Below are 14,430 nucleotides of genomic sequence, written 5' to 3'. Positions count from 1 at the left end.
ACCGCCCCTTTTGACCTCCCGAAGCTTGTTCTGTGTGTTCCCTGACTACATTGTATGCATAAGAGACAGAGAGAGACTGCATTAGAGATGCAGGTCACCACATGAGAACAGTGGGGACCTGGGTGATTTAGACAGAGACACAGAGCCAGGGTTGGAGGCTTTGTGGGCTGCTTTCCTGCTGCATGGCGATGCCTCAGGGTAGGGGTGTTTCAAGACTGACAAGGGATTGGGAGCCCCTTCTCACAGCCCCACATGGTCTCCCCTGGGGTCAACACAGCTGGATGGCACATGGACAACTCCCTGTGCTCCAAATGTCAGTGCAGGGTGACTGATACAGGGGCTCATGACCCTCTGTGTCTGTGCATGCATCTGTGTGTGTGCATGTGTGTGTGCATGTGTGTGCATGTGTGTGTGCAGTGTGCTCACACATGCACATGCATCTGTCTCTAGGTGTGCTTGGGAGATAGAGAAGAAAGCAGAAATTGGAAAAGGACAGCGGCCACATAGCCACTGTGTCCCTCTGTGGGATGGGGAGGAAGGGGCAGCAGCCTGTCCTCTCACACTCCTGCATACACACCCTCTGAAGGTCTGAGTGAAATAGGCAGAGAATGGGATGGGGCTGCTTGTCCTGGAGGCTTGAGGGGACCCCCGCAACCCGCACTGTGATAGGCAGGCAGCTCCCAGGCCTGTCTGAACGGAACTCTGCCAACTCTCCAAAGGGCCCGCAAGCCCCGGCCACTCCATCACAGCCCATTGATGGGCACTTATGGGTGTTGACTGTGCATCTGGCTGGTGAGCAAGGCCTGGGGTGGGCAGGAGAGGCCTCTGCCCTTTCAGAGGAGTCCACAGTCTGAGAGAGGAGAGCACCCTGAAAATGGAGTTCAGGGGTCTGAGGAGAGACTGCTGTGGTCTGCAGGGTGAGGTGATGCTGGTGAAGGCAGCCGAGGAAGGGGCGTCACCCACCGGAAGGCTTGAAGCTTAGGGAAAGAGACTTGAAGATTAGAGATGGATAAGGAGCGGAGCATATCACAGAATCCCAGAATGGGAGAGGCAGAATGTCTTTGGAAGTGACCTCGTCTAAGTCTGGCTTATCCAGAGGGGAGAACTGAGGCCCAAGGATAGTGGAGGATGACTTGGCTGACAGTGATGGGGTCATTTCAAGTTAGTTCAACAAGCACCTCCTAAGCCTGTTGGGCACCAGCCTGAGGATTAAGCCTTAAATAAGGCTCTGTCTCCACTGGCTGTGGTCTAGTGGGATGATGGACAGACAGATAAGCGCTACCCTGTGCCACGAGTGCAATGATCAGTGTGCGCAGGGCACAGGGGCAAGAGGTTAATGGAGGACTTCTAACTGGGCAAGACCTCTCAATGGAGGCAGCACCTGGGTTGGGTTTTGAAGGATGCAGAGGAGTTTGAGACTGATCACAGAATGAAGGGATTGGTTTCCAGGTAACCTGGATGGTTCAAGTTGGTTTCTGTTTTTGCTACCTGTGAAGCAGTGACCAGTCTGTCCTCCATTAACACCCGGTTATCTGGGAGACTGCAAGCAAGCTAGGGAAGGCAAGGGGTTTCGGGGTGTCTCTGTCCTGAGGCAGAGGATTGGATGCAGGGTTTCCCAGGGTCTTGGCCTTCACCAAGGCACCACCAGGTCAGTCCTGGTTGTGGAGCCTTCGTCCAAGCTCCCTCCCATTGGCCAAGAAACATTGATTGAACACCAATTGTGAATGGGCCTTGCAGGCTGGAGACGATTTCAAGAGGCAGAGTTGGGAGAAAGGCATTTTGGGAAAAGGGAATAGCATGAGCAAAGGTGCGGGTGTCACAGCAGCAGGAAACTAAGGAAACAAGGGCCTTTTCGGCAAGCATCATCTGTTCTTGTTTGGCTCAAGCGTGGGGACACCAAGGGAACAGTCAAGATGCAGCTGGGAAGATTGCCTGGGCCTGATGCTGGGGCCAGGAAGCCCAGGGGAGGAGTTTGGACTTTCATTGGTGGCAAGTGGGAGATATCAATGGATTCTGAGCAAGAAGGACTCCCCCAAGATCCCCAGATAGGGCTGGGAGTTTGAGAGAACCCAGGAGCCCCCTGGGGAGCCAGGAGACGGGCCCTCTGGACAGTCATGTGCTGGTAAAAATACTTCACAACCAGCTCTGTCTGTGGGAGTGGGAGACACAGAGATAGACTGCCAGTTTTCATATAAAAACTCTCACCAGGGCAGGCTCAAAGCTTCCAAGGTAATATCAACTGGCTTCGAAGATTCCAGAGACTTTCACAGTTGGCTCTCGGAAGCCAGTGTGAGCTGACTCCAGCACACTGCCACACCCTGGGTTATAAACTGTATTTGCCCAAGACTGCTAGTGCTCAACCCTCCTTCTCCCCTGATCACTCCCATGGTGCCCTGCAAACCGGAGCCCAAGGATAGAAAAGTGCTCTGTGGTTTGTCCAAGCTCAGGGGACCACCATGGTCTGAGACTCCAGGCCTGCGGGTCTGAGCCTTAGCTCAGCTGCTTATGCGCTGGGTGATTCAGGCACACCCTCACTTCTCTGGGGTGACTTGCTTTGCAGGGTCGCTGCCGGGATAAGAAGAGGCCACGCAGTGGGGAAGTGTGGGTGGGAGCAGGGTTGTGCTGGGAAGGCCTGGGGAGCGTGGGCAGTGGTTCCCAGGGATCAGTAGCAGGCCTTCTCCCACCCCACCCCCAGCTCAGTCGCAGGGCAAATCCATCAGATCAGTCTGCTGTCACCAGTAGGGGGTGGGAAAGGCAGGGTCTGTGAAATGAGGAGTCCTGGGACAGGATGAGGGCCGGAAGAGCTATGAGAGGCCCTGGGCAAGAGGCAAGGAGGCGGGCTGCAGACCACCAGCACCTCAGACCCTGCCGATGGAAAAACGGGTCTTGGCAAGTGTCAGTGTCGCCGCCTCCCTCCTTGTCCCTTAGGAAACTCCTATTCCTCCATCAGGCCTCAGCTCCAGCATACCTCTTCCAAGACGCAGGGGTTAAGAATGAGAGTTTGGGTGTCATTCCATCTGCAGGGCCCTGGACAATCTGCTTCATCTTTTTCAAACTCATCTGTAAAATGGGGACAGTAATACCACAGAGCCTGCAGGATGGTTGCAAGGATTAAATGAAATGCTCTTGGCATGGAGGAGCCTACTTCCGACAACAGGGATGCCCTCGTTCCTTTGCTACTTCCCCCACCCATGTCCCCCCACAAGGTAGGCTCGGCCCTCTGAGTCTCCACCACACCATCCTCTTAGCCCAGGTAGTAATTACAGTCATGTCTGTCTCCTCCATGGAACAGTGAGCCCCTAAGTGTGGGGACTGGGTCTCATTCACCACCAGGTCCCCAGAGCCCAGTGCAGGACCTGGGAAGGCACAGACTTCACACCCTGTGTCACTGTCCAGGTCCCCACCAGCACCAAGACCCTGTCCCAGGCGCTCGATGTCACAGGTGTCCCGGCTGAGTGGCAGCTCCCCACTCAGCCTCCACTTCCTCACGTGTGACCCTGGTGACCTCTGAAGGTTGCTTCCCGCCTGAAAATGCTGTGAGTCCATGTCTCAAACCCATGTCACCATCCTGCCCCCAGACCAACCCCTCCCCGCTTCCCTGCCCCATCAACAGCCCCACTGTTCTCCAGTGACCCAGGCATGAGGCTTCGGAATCATTTTTGACTCATCCATCCCCTTCATCCCCTATGGCTAGTCATCAGCCACAGTTTTTCCTTCAAAACACATCCGTAGTCCCCTCCCCAACATTCTAGTCCCCTCTGTCTTGGCCTCCGCTTTGGTCTGAAGTCTGGAGATTTTGTCCACTTTCTTTTCTTTTTTGGAGACAGGGTCTTGCTCTGTGGCCCAGGTTGGAGTACAATGGCGTGATCTCGGCTCACTGCAGCCTCAACCTCCGGGGCTTAAGTGATCCTCCCACTTCAGCCTTCCAAATATCTGGAAGCACAGGCACAAGCCACCACACCCAGCTAATTTTAAAATTTTTTGTAGAGACAGGGTCTCACTCTGTTGCCCAGGCAGGTCTTGAACTCCTGATCTCAAGCAATTCTCTCACCTTGGCCTCCCAAAGTGCCAGGATTACAGGTGTGAACCACTGCACCACACCTGGCCTGATTTTGTCCATTTTCCAACTTGCCAGTGTCCTCTCACCTTCCACTATGGCCATCTTCCCAGGAGAGCTCTGGAGTTCCACTATTATGGTCCTCCCAAAAACATGCAGCAGGTACCCGGCAGAGGAAACTGCCTCACACCCATCACCTGCCCCTGAATCTATCAGTCAGGAGCCGAGCTGCTGCCTCGAGGCTGAGTGTGCCCAGGAGACACCGGGGTCTCTGCCCACAGTCAGGCACACAGTCCACTGAGCTCTGCTATTCCTTAGGCCTAGCACTGGGCATGGGGCAGGGAAACCAAGATGCTTGAGGCACAGGCCCTGTCCACACCCTGATCAGGGACACGGATGGATGATGCCACACCGACGCAGTGTGCTATAGGAACCTACATGGGGTGGCGGTCACCCCTCACGCTGCCCGGAATCAGGACGTGTCACAGAGGACGGACAGTCGAGCTGGGTCTTGAGGAACGAGCAGGAGTTCTGTGGAGAGGGTGCTTCAGCAAGGAAGCTGCCTGGATGCGCCGTTACGAAGGCCTGCAGGGGCAGGTGCGGTGGCCACCGTGGGAGGCGGGGAGGCCAAGCTGAGAAAGGCTCCGTGGGCCGCTGGTCAGAGGCGAGCTGCCTATGGAATCCCTTACTGCCGTCCGTGATTCATGTCCCCCACACGGAGCTGAACCTGGGAAGTAACGCCTCCCTGTAAACATCAAAGCAGCCATCGGTGAGCCATCCTTGAGCCCAGGAGGTTGAGGCTGCAGTGAGTCATGATCGCGATACTGCACTCCAGCCTGGGCCCCAGAGTGAGACCCTGTCTTAAAAAAAAAAAAGGAAGCGGACAAAATCTTGAGACTTTGCACAGAGCTGCCCTCCCTACTTGCCGTTCTTCGCCACCCTTTTCAGGTGGACGGGGCATGGCCTATCACTCCCATTTTACAGATAAGGACTCTGAGACCTACAGAGAGAAGGCGCTTGCCCAGGGTGGCCAGCTAGGCTTTGGTAGAGCCAGGCCTGGAATTTCCCTGGCCCCGGATCCCAGAGTCTAGAGGTTGCAGGGAGGCTCAAGCTTGGTTACCCGGTCCCTCTGGGGTAGGGCTGGTTCTGTAGGACCAGATGGGGCAACAGACAGGCCCAGCTGCTGGGAACCCCAGGACCAATCACCAGTGCCCACGGAACCTCGCCAAGGCAAGCCCTGCTGGGCTGGCACAGCCTCTGAGGCCAAGCCTGCTCCCCAAGTGCAGTGGGGTTTGGGGGATGGGATCTGGCCCTGGGGGAGCGGGAGGGACTGGGTGGCGGATTTGTGTTTCCACTTGATTTCCTCAGTTGTTTTCCAAGAGCGGTGGCAGGATCCTGAGGGGAGGGGCGGAGGTGGGGAAGCCACCGGAAGGCGCCAGGGCCCCGCTGCCTGCCCCCCATGTGACTCCGCTGACTGACGACAGTGCCGCGTGGAAGGGCCTCGAGGCTTCCGTCCTGTGCTCGCTGGGCAAGGGTGTGACGTGGACGAGGGCACTGGGCCCGCACTGGGTGACTCCTCGTGACCCATGCTGACTCTAAGTCTGCTGCCCACTTGGGGCCCCAACCCCTTTGATTCTGGGAGTCGAGAGAGGCTGTGACTGCCGCTGACCCCTATTCCCTGCACCATCCCAGGGGTCCAGTGGCTGGGGCTGAACCCGGACAGGGCAGGGGTGCCCCAAAACCTAGGGCTTGGCATGGCCACTTGGGGTCCTCCCGACTCCCCTTGTCAGCCCCTTCCGCCTCCCCTTCTGCTTCCTCTGGTCCCACCGTTTCAGCCTTATCGCCTCACCACCACCATCTGTCCCTCAGCTCCTCAGGCCTGTCCACCCTGCTCCTCGTCCCCACTGGTTGTCTTTTCCGCCTTCCAGGGCTGCCCCGGGCTCTCACTGGGCCTTGGGCCACAGTCTTTTCCCTTCCATGCACCCCTGCGTCCCAGGCCTGGCAGCCTCCCCAGGCCTGTCACAGAGGAGTGGGGTCAGCCACTCCTGGCTTCAGAATCTGCTTGGCCACTTCCTGGCCGCGTGGCGGCAGGCAGGTCCCAACCCTTCTCTGGGCTCCAGCTTCCTCCTCTGAGAAGCGGGGGAGGGAATAATGCCAAACCAGCGACCTCCTGCACCGGCTGTAAGGAGACCGCAGTGCCCGGCACAGGGCGGTGTGGGGAGGCAGCCGAAGAGCTCAAAGGAGAGCCAGGCCACCTGGAGTTGGAATCCCAGCGCTGACACCAGCCGTGCAGCCCTGGACCTCTCTCTGAGCCTCAATGTCCCCCTCTGTAAAACGGGGATAATAATAGCAGCTTCCCCTTGGGACAGAATGAACTAATCCCAGGGGAGACCTGTCAGCCTGGGCTTTCTGGAGGGGGTTGTGCCTGCGCAGCTTGGAACAATGAGTCAGAAGCAGCCAGCAGAGACACTGAGCGGAGTGCACTGGAGGTGGGGGCAGGGCTTGAGCAGAGGCCAGAGGAGAAACCAGATGGGAGCTTTCGGCCCGGGGCTGGGAGTGGTGGGAGGTGAGACCTGGGGCCCTGGCCTAGGACGAGCTGGGGCTTTCCAGGATCCCACCCCAGCCTCCTCACCCCACCTTGCTAGCCAGGGGCCTGACATCCCTCCCCGCTCCCCAAGCAGATTCCCTTGTGCTGGTGCTGGTCCCTCCACCTACAAGCTCTCCCCGCACCTCTTGGCCTCTGCAAATCCTGCCCATCCCTCCGTAACACACAGTGTGGGTCTTCCTTCTTCCAGGAAGCCTTCCCTGCTCTCTGCCACAGCCATCTCTCTCTCCCCCTCTGTCTCTGCCTCTCTCGGTCTCACACCCTTCTGTGGCATCGCCTGTGACATGAACTCACCATGGTGGGTTATTCTGTAAATGCTGCACGTCTGGAGCCCATTAACTGTTAACAACAGGAGCCTCTGAGGGCTTTACACCCAGACTGGTGTGTGCATACCCCTCACCTTGCCTGATTCTCAGCACCGTCCTATGGGACCAGAGGGATGAGCCCACTTGACAAATGAGGATGCTGAGGCCAGACAGGCCAAGGGGCGGCTGCCCAAGGGTCTATAGCAAGTCAGTGGGGCAAGTGGGAATCAGGGGTCGCTCTCTTCCCTGCCCAGGGCAGGGGGCCTAGCAGGAGCACATTTCCTTTCTGTTCATTTGCAATCCCTCGGTCTATCCTGCTTCTGTCCTCGGGGCCATACAGCCTCCCTCTCCTGCCCACCGGCCTCTCTGCCATCTGAAACCCCCTGCTACTGTCACCACTTTCTGCATGACTGCCCTACCTCACTCTCCAGGTGCTGCCTGACACCCGCAGACAATTCATACGCATCTGCTTCATAACCATGGCTGAACTGAGGCACCCGCCAGGCCACTGGGAGCGGCAGAAGAGCAGGGGCAGCCCTGGCAGGAGCGGGTGGGAGGTGCTGTCCCTTCCCAGCTGGGTGACCACGAGTTGCAGCCTCATGTCTCAGAGCCACCTTCCTACCCCCGAGGGGCAAGCTGCCTTCTTTTGATACACCCGCAGAGCTCCAGGGTGGGTGCGGTTTTACTGATGAGGAAACTGAGGCCCTGGGAGGCCAGGAGCCAGCCTGAGGTCAGAGGTGAGGCACTGAGTCCCTGTTTTTCTTTTTTTTTTGGAGACAGTCTCGCTCTGTTGCCCAGGTTGGAGTGCAGTGGCGGGATCTTGGCTCAATGCAACCTCTGCCTCCCAGGTTCAAGCAATTATCTATCCTGCCTCACCCTCCCATATAGCTGGGATTACAGGCGTCTGCCACCACACCTGGCTAAGTTTTTGTATTTTTAGTAGAGACGGGGTTTCGTCATGTTGACCAGGTTGGTCTCAAACTCCTGACCTCAGGTGATCCAGGTGCCTCAGCCTCCCAAAGTGCAGGCGTGAGCCTCTGCACCCAGCCGAACCCCTACTTTTCTAGGCCATTTGCTGATGTCATGGCACCATGAGGCTGGTGGGGCAGGGAATGTCCTCAGAGTCCCTTGAGAAGCTTTAAAAATTTCCCCAAGAAGAAGCTTCCTTCTGTGCAACCAGGACGTCCACAGGCAAGTCTCCCCTTCAGGGACCTGGAACCCCCCATTAGTGAACTGCCCTCAGGGGCAAGGCTGTTCTCCTTAGGAACCTGTCCTAGATGAACAGGCCCATTCTTGGCACATACTAGATGCTCAGTAAACACTGAAAGAATGATTTGGGTCTCATTTAGGAGGGGTGGATAACAGGGGAGGAGTGGCTGCAAGGGATGGGAAAGGGGGGGTAAGGAGGGCTGCGGCCAAGGCCTGTGGGTCTCTCAGTTTCTGACCTTGACCTCCAGAGAGTCCTGTTGCGATGGAACTCAGACCACACCATCCCCTGCTCAAAGCCCCAACGGGCCTTCCCCCAGCATTCAGAGCTAGGCCCTCCAACCCCACGTGTCTGACTCCCTTTCCCACACACTGGCCTCCTGGCTGTTCCTAAACTCAACAGCACATTCCCTCTCAGGCCTTTCATGCTGTTGCCACTGGCTGGAATATTCTTTCCCCAGATATTCTTCCTCTCTTCCTTCGGATCTTTGTCAAAAGTCATACTCTCGCAGGGGTCTTCTCTGACCACCATGTCTAACATAACACCCCTCCCATCTCTCTCCACCTTTACCCTGGTTTGTTTTTCATTCTGGAACTCACGGCTGCCTGATGTTAGCTTGTAGGTTTACTTGTATACTGCCCATCTTCCTGAGGAAAGAGGAGAATAGCTGCTCTGTGAGGGCAAGCTGGTCTGTTATGTCTACTGCTGTAGCCCCAGAGCTGGAACAGTGCTGGGCACATGGCCAGTGCTCAATCAGTGTTTGTTGAAGGAAGGAAGGAAGGAAGGACCTCTTTATTCTGCTAATGAGCAACCATACGATCTTTTTTATGTTATGCTATGTTATGTTATGTCATGTCTGAGACAAAGTGTCACTCTGTCTTCCAGGCCAGAGTGCAGTGGCGCAATCTTGGCTCACTGCAGCCTCGAACTCCTGGACTCAAGCGATCTTCCTGCCTCAGCCTCTCAAGTAGCCAAGTAGCTGGAACTACAGGTGGGCACCACCACGTTCGGCAAATTATTGCTTTTTTTTTTTTTTTTGTAGAGATGGGGATCTTGCTATGTTGCCCAGGCTGGTCTTGAACTCTTGGCTTCAAGCAGTCCTCTGCTTTGGCCTCCCAAAGTGCTGGGATTACAGCCATGAGCCACTGCGCCTGGCCTCTTCTTATCTCCCTTTTTTTTTTTTTTTTTTTTAGACAGAGTCCCACTGTGTCGCCCTGGTTGGAGGCTGGAGTGCAGTGGCGATTCCAGCCTCCCACGGGATTCTCCTGCCTCAGCCTCCTGAGTAGCTGGGACTACAGGCACATGCCACCATGCCTGGCTAATTTTTGTATTTTTAATAGAGATGGGGTTTCACCAGGATGGTTTTGATCTCCTGACCTTGTGATCCACCCACCTCGGCCTCCCAACTCTTCCTATCTTTTGTTCATCCAATGCCTCCTATGTGTGTCCCTGTGCGAGGTGCTTTTTGAATAAGTAGCCTCAGCAGATGGATAGCAGCTCACTTCATACAGGTTGGCCAGAGGTAGCAAGGGTCATCAAGTCAGCGTGTGGGAAGTGCTCTAACCACAGTAGGTGCTCACGAACAGTAGCTTCTTTTAGAACCACTTGCCTGTGATCAGATGGCCTCTCTGGGAGCCAGAGAGTCAGTGTTGGGAGGTAGAAGGTGGGGGAAGGGGAGAAAGCTGTAGTGGGGAAAGAAGAGATATGCCTAAATTTTAGGAAAAATGTTCTGAAAGGCAAACTGTGCAAAGATGGAAGGGACAAGCTCCCTGTCAGCATCAGGAGGCTCCAGCCCTGGTGGCCCTGGAACCAGGACCAGCTTTGGGACGTGAAGCCAGAGGATGTGAGGATTCAGAGGGCGTCCTCTTGAGGTTAGGGTGGGCCAGGCCCTAGAGCTTGGAGGAAGTGGCTCAGGGGAAAAGACCAGGCCAGGCCCAGGCAGGTGGAAGCCATGGCTGCGGCTGGGGTTTGACCTGGCGGCCATGATGGACTCTAGACCCAGGAGCCACTCGGGCACAGGACGGGACGGGTTGAGAGATCTGGCCATCCAGGCCCTGAGTGTGCCCTCGCTCCTCCCCACCTTCCGCCGTGGCCTTGAGCCCCTTGCGCCCGCGCCCATGGGGTTAAATCTCTCCCTGTCTCTCTCTGCTCCAAGTTGTTTTCCAAGCGAGGCAGAGAATGGTTCTCTTGTTACCAACATGGCTTCTGGGCATTGGGTAATGCGCTCCCTCTTCTCCCGCAGCGCCACAAAGGGACCTTTTGTTCCCCTCCCTGCCCCTCTCGCTGGCTCTTCCCGGCCCCCCACCCACCCCAACTCCCTCCTCCCCACGCCGCCGGCGCCCGCACCCCGGGGCTGCGCGCTGACCGTGGCGGCCACGGCGCCCTCCCTCTCCCGGCGCCTGCACTGGCGGCCGCCATCTTGCGAGTGGCCCTCGGGGCGGCTGCGGCTTTCCTGGGGCTCTCGGGGCCGGGGCGGTCGTGGGGGGCGTCTGGGGCCCCACAGGACGTCCCTGACCCACCTTACGCCCCCCAGGGAGTGGCAAGACCCTTGGGTTTCCAGCCTCCGCGCCAGGCCTCGTGCTTGCACGGGACAGGTCGCGGCCCTCCGCCATTTCCCGCGGCCCTTGCTTCCCGGGAGCGGCTCCCGCCTGACGACTGAGTGGACTGCGCTGGGGGGGCCGCCGCTGGGACTCAGCCCCTCCAGAAAGAGCCCTCTCTGCACCCGCTCCCACCCGCGCAAAGCACAAGATGGGGCTGTCCCCGAGACAAAGCCTAAAACCAACTGTACCGGAATTTTTGGAAACTGAAACACAACGTGTCCAAGATGGGAATGTCAGGAAGCCAGCCAACGAAGTGTCTGCCCTCCGGGGACACAATATCTGTCCATTCTCCCTGCCCACGTCCCCTCACAGCCCTGCAAGGTGGGTAGGGACGGCTGATGCCATTTTTCAGATGAGGAAACTGAGGCACAGAGCGGCTCCACAGCCAGGACTGGGCGCTCATCCAGTTGACTCCAGCGCAGATCCTCTCTTCCCAGGGCAGCCAGCCCCACCTTGTGAGAGCCGTTGCCCGGGGGAGGGGAGGGATGGAGGCCTGGGCAGTTCACCCAGGCTCAGGAGCCAGAGCCCTGGCAGGTTGCACGCAGCTGCTCCCGAGAGGCACCGCTTCCACCCCTGCACCAGCCCTGCCTCCACAGACGCGCAAAGGAAGCAAAGCCACTGCTGGCCAAGCACCTTGGCGTTCCAGCCAGGCACAGACATCCAGAGAGGAAACCCACGCACCTGGCACTGGAAGGGGTGGCGGGCAGGGATAGGGCGAGGGCCTTTGAGTTCAGCGAGACCCTGGCGGCTCTCAAGGAAGATAGGCAAATCAGCACAGAGCCCCTGTGCTGCAAGATGGGGCCTGGGCTACCCAGGAGCTCCTAACCTGAAGTTGGGAAAGGAAGGCTTCCTGGAGGAGGTGACTGTGAATAAAATCTCAAGAGATAGTAAAAGTTCTGCAGGCAATGAAAATGAGAAATAGGGTCAGGCATGGTGGCTCACACCTGTAGTCCCAGCACTTTGGTAGGGTGAGGTGAGAGGATCACTTGAGACCAAGGAGTTGGAGACCAACTTGGGCAACATAGGGAGGCTCTGTCTCTACAAAAAAATTAAAAAATTAGCCAACCATGGTGGTGTCTGCCTGTGGTCCCAGTGGTCCCAGCTACTTGGAAGGCTGAGGCCAGAGGATCACTTGAACCTGTGAGGTGGAAGCTGTAGTGAGCGGAGATCACACCATGGCACCTCAGCCTTGGCACCAGTGAGACCCTGTCTCAAAAAAAAAAAGAAAATAAATTGAGAAAAGGGTAGGAAAGCAGATGTGAATGGCAAAGCTGGTGGGAGAGGCACCCCAGGCCATGGGCTGGAGCAGAGAGGGCCTGGCAGGGGTGGTGGGAGAGGCGGCAGGGGGAGGAGCGGTCAGCAAAGTGGCCACAGAGGTGGGGGACTCTAGAGGACCAAGGGTGACCTGGGAAGGTGTGTGGACTAGATCCTAAGGGCGATGGGGTCACTGGAGGATTTCAAGGGAGTCAGATTTGTGTTCTAGAAAGATCTTTACCATATGGGCTGGCCGTATACCAGTCTGGTTTATTACTGTTTTCCTAGCACCTAGCTCAGTGCCAGCACACAGTAGATGTTCACTAAATGCTTTGAATCAATACACAGGTGCCAGCTGTGTATCCAGAGGCGATGGTTAACTCCTGTGAGGGTCCTTCAGCTTCAGTTTCCTCCTTTGTGAACGAGGACACTGGCACCTGCCTCGTGGGCATGTCGTGATGGTGAAGGGAGCTTGGCAGTTTGGGCTTGCTGTCCTGCACGTGGTCAGCACTCTGTAATGGCAGCTTTTATAAAATGTGTGGAGGATGTCCCAAGGGGGAGATGAGGGCAAGGACCCCAGTCAGGAGTGGTCAAGTCAGCCAGAGGAGCGAGAATAACGATGACAACAGTGACGATCAAGGGCTGAAGTTCTTCATGTATTGCATTCATGTCATCCTCAACACAGCGAAGGAAGGCGGCACCGTAGTTATCCCTGTGTTATTTTCCAGGAGGCGGCGGCTCAGAGAGGAGTGACTCACCTGAGGCCCCGTGGCCAATGCGTGGTGGATGGAAGTACATGGAACGCCAGAGCCAGGCTGGTGACCAATGCTGGTGGTGGGGACTGGTCAGGGTGGCCACCAGGGAGGGGATGTGAGGACACGGTCCAGACTTATGGAACAGATGACGGGGGCAGGCACAGGGGGAGGGAGGTTTCAAGGACGCCCCTCAGTTTCTGGCCCAGGTGACCAGGTGGAAGGTCATTTCCTGAGTGAGGGACACAGCAGGACAGACAGGCTTGAGGAGGGACTGTTGGGATATCTGGAGTCTAGGAGAGGATCTGGGCGGGGGACGGAGGGGAGAGCGGAATGAGCTCATGGGGCAAGTGGAAGGCTAGTGGGCAGTGGAAGAGCTCCAGCCCCCAGAGACCCAGCCAAGGTCAAGTAATAACGACAGTAGACCTTACGTAGCCTTGACTCTGTGCAGACCTCATCCTGCGTCCTTACATTAACTCATTGAACCCTCTCAACCATTATCAAATTGGAGCCACCATTATCACCCCCATTTTATAGTTGGGGAAACTGAGGCAAGAGACATTAAGCCTGCAGTGTTGGAATAGGCAAATCTGTAGAGAAAGGAACGTGAGTGAGTGGTGGGCTGGGGAGGATCATAGCTAACGGGCACAGGCTTTCTTTTTTGGGTGATGAAAATATTCTAAAATGACTGTGAAAATATTGCACAACGCTGTGAATATGCAGAAACCCACTGAATTGTATGCTTTAAATGTGTGAATTGTATAGTATTTGAATTTCACCTCAGTAGAGCTGTTACCAAAAAGCAAGAGAGAGAGAAAGAGAATATTTGTACCTGGACACTTTTGCCTCTGGGTGGAGATTACTCCACCTCAGGAAGCAGTAAACCCCAACCACCAATTTTTGGAGGCTTGCTCCATATGACTTTGGGGAGGGGTTGGGGAGGGATGGGGTAGGGTAGTGTCTCAGCTGCTCTTCCTGGAGGAACAAGGGCCCAGCCAGCAGATCACCCAGAAGCTTGGTGCCCCAGCCCCTCCTAGAGGAACGCCAGTGTCTGCTTGGGTCCAGGAACACACAGTGGCTGCCTTCCTTCCGGTCCTCCTGGTCCCCACAGGTCATGGGCTGGAGACCCAGGATGGTCTCTGTGATGGTCACACCTGGCTCCTCCCCCCATATCCCAACTGAGGCTGGGAGGCCCAGGCTGCCCTGGTGCCTAGGGGCTGTGACTGACCCATGTCCTGTGCCAGGATGGTGACTGTGAAGAGGCTCCAGGGACCCCCTGGGTATGAGCCAGTGGGGGAATGAAAAGAGGAAGGGAGAAGTCTGCAGGCCTGCCCCACCCAGCTGGAGGGGTCAGAGAAGGAGCTGTGCTGTCCAGGAAGGTGGGGTGGCCAGCAAAGCGGCCTGGAGAGACGAGGAGGAGAGGGTTTGGGAGAGTGGCTTCCCATGCCATGGCACCTTCTCCAGAGTAGGGTCACGAGCATTCAGGAGGGAAGGAAGTGCAGACAGCTAGTGGACAGTTCTTTGGGGAAGCTGGGCTGAGAAGGGAGAGGGGGTAGAGCAATAGCTGTTTTTATTTTCTGGACTGACAGGAAGGAATGGATAGTGGGGAGAAGAGCTGCTGACCACACAGCAGAGGGGTGGGCCAGTGGG

At 56.7% G+C, this 14,430-nt stretch overlaps 1 protein-coding gene across 1 annotated transcript in view; it reads left to right on the top strand.

Annotated features, from left to right (window-relative positions):
* Positions 1–13,585, top strand: part of POLR2F (RNA polymerase II subunit F) — a 92,236-nt gene extending 78,651 nt beyond the window's left edge. Inside the window, exon 5 of the mRNA XM_025398930.1 lies at positions 12,757–13,585. Coding sequence (XP_025254715.1) covers positions 12,757–12,781 — 25 coding nt within the window. The 3' untranslated portion in view covers positions 12,782–13,585. The remainder of the gene's footprint in view (positions 1–12,756) is intronic.
* Positions 13,586–14,430: the final 845 nt, after the last annotated feature.

Source organism: Theropithecus gelada, chromosome 10 (genome assembly GCF_003255815.1).
Source record: "Theropithecus gelada isolate Dixy chromosome 10, Tgel_1.0, whole genome shotgun sequence".
Lineage (NCBI taxonomy): Eukaryota > Metazoa > Chordata > Mammalia > Primates > Cercopithecidae > Theropithecus > Theropithecus gelada.
The sequence above is the reverse complement of the archived record's forward strand: the minus strand, read 5'-3'. Positions and strand labels throughout refer to the sequence as shown.